The following is a 13,953-nucleotide window of genomic DNA, read 5'->3' on the forward strand; positions in this document are numbered from 1 at the left end:
TGATTTTCTACATTTTCAAATATATTGATTTCAGTTACAACACAGAATACAAAGTGCACAGCTCTCACTTTATATTTATTTTTATTACAAATATTTGCACTGTGAAAAGCTAAAGAAATAGTATTTTTCAATTCACCTAATACAAGTACTGTAGTGAAATCTCTTTATCATGAAAGTTGAACTTACAACTGTAGAATTATGTACAAAAAAACCTGCATTCAAAAATAAAACAATGACACAAGATATCACTGAATCCAAGATCTTAACAGGATACTAAAAGGGATTAGACATTTCTATGTATAATGAGAATACCCAAGGTTATATTAGGATAAGAGATAAAATCTCCCACACTTCAGGGCCTACGCCAATTGCTAAATGGAGTTAGGAAGAAAATTCCACTATAAGCAGGTTATTTCATAATTGTGCATTATGGGGGTTCTTGCACTTTCCTCTGAAGCATCTGGATTTAGCCAATGTTGGAAAAAGGATACTGCAGTAGACGGACCTCTAGTCTTATCCATTGTAATTATTTCTGTGTTCACAGAGCATAGAGCATAGTCTGGCTTCATGGGAGACACAACATCTGCCAACATTTGCCATGCAATGGTATCAGAGATAACCAGTTTCTCTCTGCCCCCAATATTTAAAATAAGAAATGTCTGTGGTAACAGTTGGCAAGTGTAGACTTTAAATGTACATTAAATGTAGTCCCATTATAATGAGCAATAATATATTTATTGCAATAATCTCATAAATCCTTTACAGCAAGAAATTGTGACTTCCCAGTACAAAGATGCTAACATACTATGGTATCAACATCAAGAGCTCCAGACTTGTCAATTCCAGGGGGGTAATTTGAAATAGGGAAGTATAAGGGCTATACATTTGAGTGAAGGGCAAACTTTTAAGTGGTTGTAAAGCAGCAAAACACTTTTTTCCTCCTTGAAAATATTTTAAAGATTCACTAAATGGATGACAAAAGAAACCTCTGGAGACATGAAGTGAAAATAAATCCTGTCCTGCTCTTGGTAGATTATTTTAGAGTCCCATGCTGATTTATCTTTTACTTCTTCTGAGAGTCATATTGCATGATAATTGCAGAATTCCTATTGGAAAAGGGCTTACCTTTTTACACACAGTGGATTTACGTTGTAATACATGTTGTTACATTTAGTACCTTACTACAAAATAGCATTAGCAATATATAAAACGGCAACAACTTCATTACTAAAAAGAGTCTTTGTGTGTCATTGGAATCTTGTTCCCACTGTTAATGAAAGATCAAATGGCTTTGCCCTGTATAGTTTGTGTATTTGCAAATGTACAGAAAGGGCTTGCGTTTAGACTACTGTGTGTGCTAAAGGCCAGATTTTCTCCTGGTGTAAACTTCCATAGCTCCATTGAAATCCATGACACTGTGCCTGTTTACACAGGCAGAGAATTTGGTTCAAACCTTTAGATTGCCAAGTTATAAATTACACCCCTTTGGATACCAATACTAAGCACCTCTGATTTCAAAAATCTACACAGTGTGAGGTAAAATCCTGACTTGTGTTTCGCAGCCTGCAAGAGGACCCTCTTGACAGCAACCTTGGAGATATACTCCATGGCCACCCAACCATGCACTTTCCCTCAGAGATGTGTTATGTATCAGGAAATTATGTTGGTGGTAGGGCTGTTCTTCTCCTTGATAGTCATACATGGTGGTCTCTCCCTAAATGAGAGAGAGTTGGAGAGGTAGAAGGGGGATTGAGCAACCCCCAACCTACATAGCTGGCTGACAGCTATAAAAGTGAGCTATCATTTGGGAAAGAGGGGGCCTTTTAAAACACTCCACCCTCTCCCCAACAGGCAATTGAAGGTAGAGAGAATACTGCGGACTTTTAGTCCCTTAGGCCTGTTTTTTCAAGGAGGATCTTTCTGAGATCCCTGCTTTATGAGGCCCCTCTCTCTTGTATACAGATTGCTATTCAGGAATTTACTATGTAGAAGCCCTTCAGTCCCGCCACAGGGGAGATGGAGCAGAATCTCTTCCCTCCGCAGGCTCTACTGATAGCAACGTAAGAGACCTGACACCAGTAACAGCTAGAATAGAGAGGAAATAGTTTGGACCATTGGGTATTAAACAGAGGGGAGCAGCAGTAAGAAGGTATCTTTAGAGTAAGAAAAGGCTTCTCCCTGATTTAATTCCCCAAACACTGGGCAAAGTTTGGCGGGGATATCACCTGGAAGGAAGAAAATTGGAGACATCACACCAGTATTTGGTTATTTCAGCATGAGGCAGGGAGTATATTCAGTACCGAGGAAGTCTGAGGAGGCTCAGTAAGGTTGAGGAGCAGGCTCAGTGCAGACAGAATGTTTGCTTTTTTTTTTTAAAGCACCAAGCCTGTATCAAACCCTATGGAGCATAACGTGAACTGCAAATAGTGATTTTAGATAGCTTGTAACTCTTTGAAACCTGAACAGATTTTCAGTAGCAAAGGACTCCAGGACCCGGTCTGACCTCAGGACAATCTCCCTTCCAAATTTCATGTCCCTGCTGCAAGAGCTCTTCAAAAAATATGGGTGTTTTATTTATTTATGAATTTGTTTTAATCATTAGAGGGTTTTTTTTGTTTGAATTACTTTTATGCTTTGTATTTCCTTAGTTTGTATTTCTTCAAATACCATATCTAGTTGTTTCATGTTCTATCATTGTTTCATGTTCTCTGTGTATATAAAATATCCCCACTGTATTTTCCACTGCGTGCATCCGATGAAGTGAGCTGTAGCTCACGAAAGCTTATGCTCAAATAAATTTGTTAGTCTCTAAGGTGCCACAAGTCCTCCTTTTCTTTTCGCGGATACAGACTAACACGGCTGCTACTCTGAAACATATCTAGTTGATTGGTGTTTTAATCACTGCAGTTGGAATGCCTAACTGCCATGGTGACAGAAGCTACGGGAATGACATATGTGTAATTTACGTAAAGGTGATTTGTAGAGTGCCTATAGCAGTAGCAGCTAGATATTCATTTACAAATTAAAGTACCTTCATTATATAAAACTATGAACAATAGATTTTGCGTATAGAAATATTCAACTAGAGCTAAAGCAAGTAATTATGTTTTGCAACAGGCCCCGAGGCTTGTTAGACTAAAGAATAAAAGTAGGATACTTATGAATAATTGCAGTTTGGTATGCGACAATAATAGATTTATTTTAAATTTGGAAAAAAGATTCACTGTAAAAACAGTAACTGGATACTGAAGGGAATATCTTACATGATTTAACATCCCTACGGGCATGTATTAGTAGGGACCCTATTAGACAGGACCCTGATACTGTAATAAATAGCACTTGGACGGGCCCCTGTGTTTACGTGCTTTACTGATTTCAACAGGGCTCTGCACAGGTTCAATAATCTGCTCAGGCAGAGCCAAGTGAAGGATTGGTGCCCACAAGTACATAGCCTATGGTGTCTTATTAAGTCCCATAAACTGTTCTTTGTAAGTTTCACGAGAAGCAGCTGTCTCAGATGTATACTACTTCTACATGGAAAGCTGCAGGGAACTCTGATAGCTCTCTTGCAGTGCGGGAGGTTGAACTTAGACCACTTTTTTTTTTGAACCGTGACCTGTGGAGGAGCCCTTACTAATGATGATACAACCATAATAATGTAGAGCTGGAAGGGACCTCGAAAGATCATCAAGTCCAGGACCCTGTGCCGAGATAGGTCCAAGTAAACCTACACCATTCCTGACAGGTGTTCGTCCAATCTGTTCTTAAAAACCTCCAATAATGGGGATTCTACAACTTCCATTAGAAGCTTACTCCAGAATTTAACCACACTTATAGTTCGAAAATTTTTCCTACTATCTAACCTAAATATCCCTTGCTGCAGATTAAGCCCATTACTTCTTGTCCTACCTTCAGTGAACATGGAGAAAAATTGATCACCTTCCTCTTTATAACAGCCCTTAATATATCTGAAGACTTATCAGGTCCCCCCTCCATCTTCTTTTCTCAAGACTAAACAAATCCAGCTTTTTTAACCTTTCCTCAAAGGTGAGGTTTTCTAAACATTTTATCATGTTTTATTCTCCCAGTAGTCAATCTGAGTCCACATCAGTGCTGAGGAGAGCATGACAATTGCCTCCTATGTTTTACCTATGACACTCCTGTTAATACACCCCAGAAAGATAAGCCTTTTTCATCATATTGTTGACTCATTCAATTTGTGATTCACTATAACCCCAGATCCTTTCAGAAGGACTACCACCTAGCCAGTTACTTTGTAGTTGTTCATTTGAACTCGTCTTTATTGAATTTCATCTTGTTGATTTCAGACCAATTCTCTAATTTGTCAAGGTCATTTTGAATTCTAATCCTGTTCTCCAAAGTGCTTGCAACCCCTCCCAGCGTGGTGTCATCTGCAAATTTTATGAGCATACTCTCCATTATTCAAGTCATTAATGAAAATATTGAATAGTACTGGATGCACAACAGATCCTTGTGCGACCCCACTGGATATGTCCTGCCAGTTTGATAACGAACCTTTGATAACTACTTTTTGAGTAAGTTTTGCGCCCACCTTATAATAATTTTATCTAGACCACATTTCCTAGTTTGCTTATGAGAATGTCACGTGAGACTGTCAAACCCCTTGCTAAAATCAAGATATATGAAGTCTACTGCTTCCCTTCTATCCACTAGACCAGTAATCCCTGTCAAACAAGGAAATTAGATTTCGCATGGTTTGTTTTTGACAAATACATGCTGGCTATTCCTTATAACCCAATTATCCTCTAGATACTTACAAACTGATTATTTAATAATTTGTTCCAGTATCTTTCCAGGTATCTATAATTCCTGGGTCCAATTTGTTCCCCTTTTTAAAGATAGGTACTATGATTGTCCTCCTCCAGTCCTCTGGAACTTCACCCTTCCTCCATGAGTTCTCTGTACCATGAATCTGTGATGATCTAGATGATCTACAGCATGAAAAATGTTAAGAATCAAGAAGCAGAGGATTCAGGTATTGGGAGGGGAGATGGATCCATGAGAGGGTCACTTTTTTACAATAGCTCAGCAGATGAAAATGATAGAAAACCACTGGTCTAGAAATATGTAGGTACTTCTATGACCCAAATCACTGTATTTTCTGAGTGCGTCCTTAAAAATTCCCTTGCAGCCCTCATATCAGCAAGTAATGGAAAATTAGTACACCATATATGAAAGTAATTGGAACAAAGCAGCTTACCGTTGCAGCCACCCACATGATTTCTACATTCTTTCTTTTTTTGGCCTGGATATTTTGGTGGAGATTTTCTAGTAATCCCTTTAGGTCATTCTGTTCTTGAAAATGTGGTAGCCCTGAAAAGAAATAAACAGTCAGTGACAATGGTTATGCTGACTTAAAGATTTCCTCACTAAAGAAAAGCTCCAACATTTAGAGTCTCATTTTGGATTCATGAGGATTTTGATAGAAAGTAGCAACTAACTATTTAATGAATAAGAAAAAAATATTTTCCCTGTAAACAGAAGGCTTTACTTTATATAGGTCATATTCTGAGAGCTGCTGAAAGTCCTCAACTTCCATCTTATCAACAACTCAGCACCTTGCAGGATTTGGCCTAGTTCTAGATTCTAGTTGTCAGTTTAAAATAGAACACAGAAAGGCTCTGGAAGTGAATGGAGAACTGTCTGAGAGGGTCTGGTTGTGTATTCCTTGCGCATCCAGATTTCCCACTGAAGACAAGTCAATGGGAAATATAAGTCACTAAGCAATCCAGGACTTGGTACTTGAATTTATTCTAGGGCTTCAAGGGCACAGACATAGCACATTACTTTTTTGATGTTACCTCTTTCCAAATTAGTACTGAAAATTATTAGACACAAGTTCTGTCAGTTTTTCTGGATTACTTCCTCTTACAGACGTGAACTAAAAGTGATTTATCAACTGTTAACATTTAAAAAAACATAACAATATCTTAGACCCATAGGAAGTGGTATGAAAACAATTCTATCCGGGTGCCTTTCTTTCCTTCAAGTTGACAAACTGAGTAATTTTGCCTCAGTAAAACCAGGCAGGGGGATCCTCCCACTACTAAAACCAAATCCTTCTGAAATAGAGAGATCCAAGATTTATTTCCAAATCAGACAGTCAAAACTAAAAAGAATATTACAATGCAGATCAGATAGCCATTCCCCTAACCTGATCATAGGCAGAATGACAACTGTTTGATTTACAAACTTTTATTTTCTATCTCGAATGAAGGTGATAGTTTCTCTCACTCATGATATGTAGTTGAGAAGTAATTTTAAAAATACACAAAAAGAAATATGTTAAAAAGCTCTCTGAATTGCCTGATCCACATGCAATATTGCCGTGCAAAAAGAACACAGAAGAAATAATACAGAACACTTTAAAAACTGGCTTTGTAATTCATTTTTGTAATTGTGTTATTGAAGATTATCTTACCTGCCTATATAAATATATATTATCTTATGTGCACATTGTGTCTACTTTTTAAAAAACACACAGCATACATACAGTGAATATGCAGAAAAGAGTTTCTAGATATTTTGAAGCTTTATCACACTACCATTAAGAAAATATATAAGTGCATCATAATATGGTCTTTCCCCAGTACATCCTAGCAAATCCTTAATTTGGGGCAGACACGCATTTTACCATGGGTAAATATTCTTTTAATGAACTGTATTGCTAAAATAACTCATGCCTTGGCTGGATGTGAAAGACTGTTCAAATCCTTAAATCATATAACAGTATTAAACTGTCAAATTATTTTTGTGGATTATAAAGAAATATGTCCTACAATTACTGTATCCTATCAAAGGGGTTGTACTTTGGAGAATGCATGCTCTGCAGATGTGATATGACACCAAAGCAGAAGTTCTTGATTTTCATGTGGTTCCAGAATGCTTTGCATGCAGCTCTCTTCTCAGGCTGGAGACGATCATCCCCAGCTTCCTGACATGGGTGTGGCTGTTGCCCAAATATCAAAATGGCAATTTAAAACAACAGAGGCATGGATTAATCTACATTTATGCTAGTAGCCTCTTAGGGTGAGTCCTAAACAATCATTCTTACCATATATTGTTACCTTTGTGTATGTTTTATTAAATTTACTTTTCAATAAGCATGCTACATTTTCATACTCTTCATATGTTCAGTTCTTCTGGGATATTGTAAAAGTGGTACTGTATTTTGGATGAATCGGGAGGATTATACAGAACTTTATTTGTATGCATTTTCAGTAGGAAACTATCCCAAAACACTTCACTATTATGTATGGTTTAATAGGAGTAGAGAGTCAAAGGGAATGAGAAATGAAGATGAATGGGCAAGTGAAAACTGTTTTCATCTGTGGTTTGAAAGAAGATGGAAAGTCAATGAAGCAAGAGGTATAGAATGGCGGCACCAGATGGCAAAAACTACGGAGGAATAAGTTTGCTAACCAAAGGTGGTGAGAAAGTAGAGAGGCACACAGAGGAGGCCAGATGAGCAGAGAGAGTGGGGACGAGAGAGACTAATAATGTGTGCTACAGTAGCTGCACAGAAAAGAAGTTTTAAAAAGAAGTTTGAAAGGAATCCAGAAATGAAAGGGCCGTCAGCTTGGTAAAAATGTCTATCTCCAGTTACGAATTCCATTTGGTTTTAAGAATGTTGCAACTGTCATTGTAAATTAGACTATCCACTTTGTAGCAGGGACTTGGCACACAGGAAGAAAACTCAGCCCGGAAAGGTCTGACAAATCAAGGGACAATCAGTACAGAATGGATCTCACCTGCTTGAACAATAGGCTCCTGCCAGCAGGGACTCTGCCTTTGAATGGGCTCTCTCTTCACAGAAATCTGTTTCAGGGAAAAGACCCTGGAGAGTGTGCCTGAGTGACCCAGTGGTAGGAACAGTGATCAGTCACAACTCAGCCCCATGATGATTAGCAGCAGGTGGGATTCAGCGCTCAGATCCTCTCACAGCAGAGTGCTATCTCTTCAGAGAGCAGGACTGGGCCAGGCTGTGACCGTGTAATGTGGATCTTTGTACAACATGTTTAAAATGGTGGAGTCTGAAGAGCTGGGATTTGGAGAGGCCACCGGGAAAACCAATAGTGAAGACAAGAGGAGAATTAGTAGTATAACAGACTGGGACTCAAATCAATGGCATACCTGGGCAATTTTGCAGAGGTGGAGATGGGCAGATCTACACATGAATGATGTGTAGAAGAATAGATAATGGTCAATGGTAAGCTCCACTTAGTCAAGAGAGGGATGTCTGTCTGTAAAACATTTAACTGAAGGCAGTTGAAATGAAGCTGAAAATTTACTTTGGGCTTATCTTCACGGTGAACTGCATCACAGCAAGCCAGGATGTGAATCTACAGTGCACCAGCTTGCGATGCAGTAACTCACCATGTGAACACTGCTACAGTACAGCAAAATCCCTGGAGTGCAGCTGAGCACTTACCCCTTAAAGCGTACTAAGCTAAAGCTCACAAAGTGTGCAGTAAAAGTGCTCATACAGGGAGTAACTGCAGTGTAGTTAGTGCGCTGTAAATTCAGACCTTATCTTGCTGAGCACTAACTTCCCTGTATAGACAAGCCTCAAGTCAAGAGAGCAGAGAGGGTGAATGGAGATGAACTATTAAAGATGTTGAATGATATATATACAGTTGAGTAACAGCATTATGGTAAACATAGTTAAAAGGTGGAGAGAAAATAACAAAGGGAAGAAAGTAAATAAAAAAGACAAGAAGAACAAGAACAAAACACTTTGAATCTCCATAGAACAAGGGCCCTTGGCTCGCCAGAAATGGAGAAACTGCAATAAGACAAGTACAAGTACATCAGCAGAAATGTGCAGTGAGGCTAGATAAGCATAGTTCTTGAAGGGAACCAGAGATGCCTGCATAGATTTGGAGGTAGTCCAGGAAGATGGAGTGGCACAGTGTGAATGACTACAATAAGATCAAGGAGACTGAAAAGACAGCAGCAACAGTAAAAATGAGGTGAAAGGAGGAAGACATATGGGAGAACAGTTACAAATTATTACCAGAATGAATCCCAGAATGAAACAGATCACAGTAGCATTTTATAAAAAAAACAGATAAAGTAGAAGTAGATTTGGGGAGATTGTTGACATGGGTAAAGGAGGAAAAAGTTGTTGACGGTGATAGGATATGTATGGAAGACAGGAATCAGGGGAGTAATGGTTGGTGTGAGATAACCAGTGGTGAGCTGGAGTCGGTTTGCACCGGTTCGCTGGAACCGGTTGTTAAATTTAGAAGCCCTTTTAGAACCGGTTGTCCCGAGAGGGCTTCTAAACTTAACAACCGGCCAAAAGTGACGCCATAGGCGTCAACTCCATGGGTGCTCTGGGGCTGAAGCACCCACGGGGAAAATTTGGTGGGTGGAGAGCACCCACCGGCAGCTCACCGCCTGGCCCCAGCTCACCTCACATCTGCTCCATCTCCTCCCCTGAACACACCACCCCGCTCTGCTTCTCTGCCCCCCCGCTCCGTTTCCCACGAATCAGCTGTTCACGTGGGAAGCCTGGGAGGGCTGAGAAGCAAGCGGTGGCTTCGTGCTCAGGCCCAGGGAGGCGGAGTGGAGGTGATCTGGGGCAGGGGGACGCGAGGAGGGCCACCCGCGGCGCAGCAGGTAACCCGGGGGGTGCACAGGGGAACCGCTCCCCGCCCCAGCTCACCTCCACCTCCCTGGGCCTGAGCACCAAGCGCCGCCTGCTTCTCAGCCATCCCAGGCTTCCCGCGCAAATAGCTGATTTGCAGGAAGCCAGGGTGTGTGTGTGGGGGGTGGGCGGAGAAGCAGAGCGGGGCAGCGCGTTCAGGGGAGGAGGCGGAGGTGAGCTGGGGCCGGGCACAGGGCGAGGCGGAAAGCTGTTGGTGGGTGCTCTCCACCAAATTTTCCCCATGAGTGCTCCAGCCCTGGAGCACCCCCAGAGTCGGTGCCTAAGGCACCACTTTTGATGTGATCAGCTAGGGGAGCGTCGGCTCCCCCTGCTCCCCACCTAGTTATGCTACCCTGCCCCTAGGAGCCAGAGGGACCTGCCGGATGCTTCCTGGGAGCTGCCCCAAGTAAGCACCGCTGGGACTCCCCATCTCGCTCCCTGGCAGGTCCCTCTGGCTCTTAGGGGCGGGGCAGGCCCACAAGACCCTCCTGCCTGGTTCTGGGGGCAGTCAGGGGACAGGGGAGGGAGGTGGATGGGGCAGGGGCCCCGGGGGGGTGGGGGGTTCAAGGAACGCGGAGGGTTGTATGAGGCAGGAGTCCCGGAGGGCGGGGGCGGAGTCCCGGGGGGCAGAGGCGGGCCACGACCCCCTCGTGGGGTGAGGAGGGAACCGGTTGTTAAGATTTTGGCGGCTCATCACTGGAGATAATCACTGCACATTATGCACATCACAGGGTACTTATAATACTTCAAGAGCTCCAATCTTTAATAAGTAATGTAAGATGAAATATATATATATATATATATTTTTTTAAACAAATTCTGGAAGGAAAAACTTTCCAGAACATAACTCTCTGTTGTGGAGATTAATAAGTGTAAGACCAGAAAACAGCGAAAAAGAATGAAGATTTTCCATCCCTTTTAAATTACTAACATGGCGTATAAATAACCACTTCAGGGTCAGCCTCAAAGGTGGGTACCCAGGTGATGAAAACTAGGGGTTGCCATTTGCATGAAAAAAATTTTTTTTAGTTAGTTAGGTCCAAGGGGGGTAGTAGGTGATCTGTTTTAGCAATGTGCATGTGTTTTTTCAGAAAAAAAGATGTTTTCAAAGAGAGAGAGTTGTAAAAACATGGTTTTGGTACCATTTACTATATCCTTTCATGGAAAGGCAGAACATTTTAGTACTGACAACTGTACAGGCTTAGAGAGGAAAACAACAAAAAATAACTATTTAGATTATAAGCTTCTTGGTGACTGACTCTTAGGATTACCTATTTACCACATTGGTCTGCAATTTATCACATGAATATCACCACCACAGGTGTGGTATAAATATACATATTCATAATCGTATATATATATACAGAAGCTGCTTTTGTTCAGTGGTAATCAAATGAAATAGAAGTATTCTACATTATGTCATACATTCAGTGCGCGGACAAATATTATAAAGCAACAATATGAATTAATTCTGTGTCCAGAAAGAATAATAAACTCTCAAAATCCCACCATCTTTCCTACAGAGCTGACACCTACCATCATCTCACCCCGATACTCACCCAGCCCCCTAGAAAAAAGCCAGAGAACACTTCAGCCTTGCAGATTGACTTGAAGGTCAACAGAATAAAATTGACTAACCAAGGCAGAAAGCAAATTCCACTATTCGATGACTCTTCATTGAAATCCCCTTGCCTTCAGCCCGTGGCAGTGAAACCAACTGCCTCTGACAATCCCAAATGCAGTAATAGGCAATTTTGGAGGTAACTGGGACCCAACTCATTTTATGCCCTATATGTTAAAAATAACACCTTAAATAACTCCGGGACACAAAATAAAAGCAAATCACAGAATAAAGGTGTTATATGCTTCCTGCAAGAAATATTTATTAGCCCAGAGGCTGCTGTAGTCTGCAGCAGAAATTTATGAGAAATAGACACATGATAACAATAATACACACTTATACTTTTCATCTATAGATCTCAAAGCCCTTTACAAAGGCGCATAAACATGGCCACCCACATTTTACAGATGGAAAAAGTGAGACACAGAGATGGTAAGTGACCTGACCAAGCTCGAGATGACAAAAAGTACGGATTATCATGATAAGGTCTGCATCACAAAGAAAAAGCCAGACATAAATGACAGATCCTAAACCAAGCCCTGATCCTTGTAACCCAGATCACACTAGATGAGTCAGATGAAATAGAAACATATTTTAGGATTATACATAGACAAGAAAGAAGAGAGACAAATTATTGAGGATGGTGCAAGTGTGTGAAAGTAATGTTTTGAAATTGAGCAAAGAAAAATGTAGGGTGAATATCACTAAAAACCCACCATACTCCTAATGGTGAGATCTTTAGATTGTGGAATAATTTCCCAAAGATGTGGTGGAAGCCCCATTGCTGAAGTTATTTAAAAATAGATACATTAGACAAAGCACTTGAGAACATAACCCAGCCTTGGCAGGACTAGATGACCTAATGGGTCTTTTCAGTGTTTTGAGTTCAGCAATTAAAGTAATAAAACAGTATTCCATCTACATATAGGGGCTAATCCAATATCCACTGAAGTCCATGAAAATCTTTCTGTTGACTTAATTGGACATTACAATGGGACCCATTGATAGGCTCTATATCTGCAATTCACTCCTTAGTTTTGTACATCGTTACGTATTCGGAAATGAATAAAAAGTTGAGTGAATGACTGGAGCTAATTGACTCAAACTTCTGAGAGGTATTTGAGCACGAATACCATAGGTGTCTAGTTACCTCTACTTATGTTACTATAAACGTTATGTTAATAAATATGCAAAACATGATATTTACCCCATTGTTACTGTTTCACCTTTCTACTACGGCCTGGATCTGGCAACTTGTGCCATGCAGATGGACCCCTATTGACTTCAGTGGTGCCCCATGTAGTCACAGGGGTCCACCTACTTGGAATAAATGCAGGATTGAGGTCTAAACGTAAAGAAGCTGCATATTAACACTTTTAAAGTTTCAGCATTACAAGCTGCCGTGGTCTATCACCTGTAACTCTTGTTAAAATCAGTTTGAATGCTACATTATTAATTTTATACTTACAATCAGGAGGCATTTTTTCAGTAAACAACTTGTAATATTCTTTAAGAAGTTCAAAATTTTCCTGGTTAACACTTTCTTGCAAAGTGGTATCTCCAAACCTAAAACAGCAAAGGACAGTGCTGGAAATAAAAATAAAACAAATTCTATAAACAACATCCCTCCCCCCCGCACTCTACCCCCTTCTCTAAAACCAAGAAACAAAACACATACCTAACTCAGCCGCAGCTATGGCTTCCTTATGTAAATAGAGAACTGTTTTTTCCCCTATTTGTTTTAATAGATTTATACAACAGAAAATAACTAACCTCAAATACACATTATACCATTAACAAATACTAGTTCAAACCACCCCTGAACACAAGCTAACAGCGAAAAACACAAGCTAACAGACAAAAATCCCTACTTTCATCTCATGACTATTCATTAAGTCCCAAATCCTGCTTCCCTGTAGACAGCCAGAGTAAATGCGCTTTGTGCCAGGATTTGCTGTGGAAGACTGAATGCCAGCGTGCCTTTCTACAGACACCACCAACTTTTGCATCTCATTCACTTTTCATGCTAATAATGCCTTTGCTTCAGCTGAAGTCAGCAGCTGAAATTGATCTCAGGCAAGACAGAGGTGATGTCAGCAGGAAAACATTTTGAACACCTAGCCACCACCACAGCAGCACCCTGTACTGAGGTCGTCTGCTGCAAATAATCAAGGTTCATATCCTTGGGTCCTTCTGGACTCCTCTCCTTGCTCCTGAACAGTCAGACTCAGCTTTCAGGGATTCCTTCTTGCATCAGCAACTAGCCAGTAAGCTATGTCCTTTGCGGTTAGATAGTGGCCTAACCACTGTGACCCACACCTTTGTGACCTCCAGGCCGGATTACTGCAACTGCGTTTAGGTGAAGCTGAAGTGCACACACTTTAAAAAAAGAAAAGGAGTACTTGTGGCACCTTAGAGACTAACCAATTTATTTGAACATAAGCTTTCGTGAGCTACATCTCACTTCATCGGATGCATACTGTGGAAACTGCAGAAGACATTATATACACAGAGACCATGAAACAATGCCTCCTCCCACCCCACTCTCCTGCTGGTAATAGCTTATCTAAAGTGATCACTCTCCTTACAATGTGTATGATAATCAAGTTGGGCCATTTCCAGCACAAATCCAGGTTTT

At 40.7% G+C, this 13,953-nt stretch overlaps 1 protein-coding gene across 2 annotated transcripts in view; it reads right to left on the reverse strand.

The window, feature by feature from the left end:
- The window catches only part of INPP4B (inositol polyphosphate-4-phosphatase type II B), a 292,155-nt gene that overhangs the window by 41,556 nt on the left and 236,646 nt on the right, over positions 1 to 13,953 (reverse strand). For both annotated transcript variants that reach the window (XM_043545736.1, XM_043545737.1), the window contains 2 exons: positions 12,784 to 12,881; positions 5,243 to 5,355 (listed from right to left, as the gene is read on the reverse strand). In XM_043545736.1, coding sequence (XP_043401671.1) covers positions 5,243 to 5,355; positions 12,784 to 12,881 — 211 coding nt within the window. The remainder of the gene's footprint in view (positions 1 to 5,242; positions 5,356 to 12,783; positions 12,882 to 13,953) is intronic.

This window comes from Chelonia mydas, chromosome 4 (genome assembly GCF_015237465.2).
Source record: "Chelonia mydas isolate rCheMyd1 chromosome 4, rCheMyd1.pri.v2, whole genome shotgun sequence".
Taxonomy (NCBI): Eukaryota; Metazoa; Chordata; order Testudines; family Cheloniidae; genus Chelonia; species Chelonia mydas.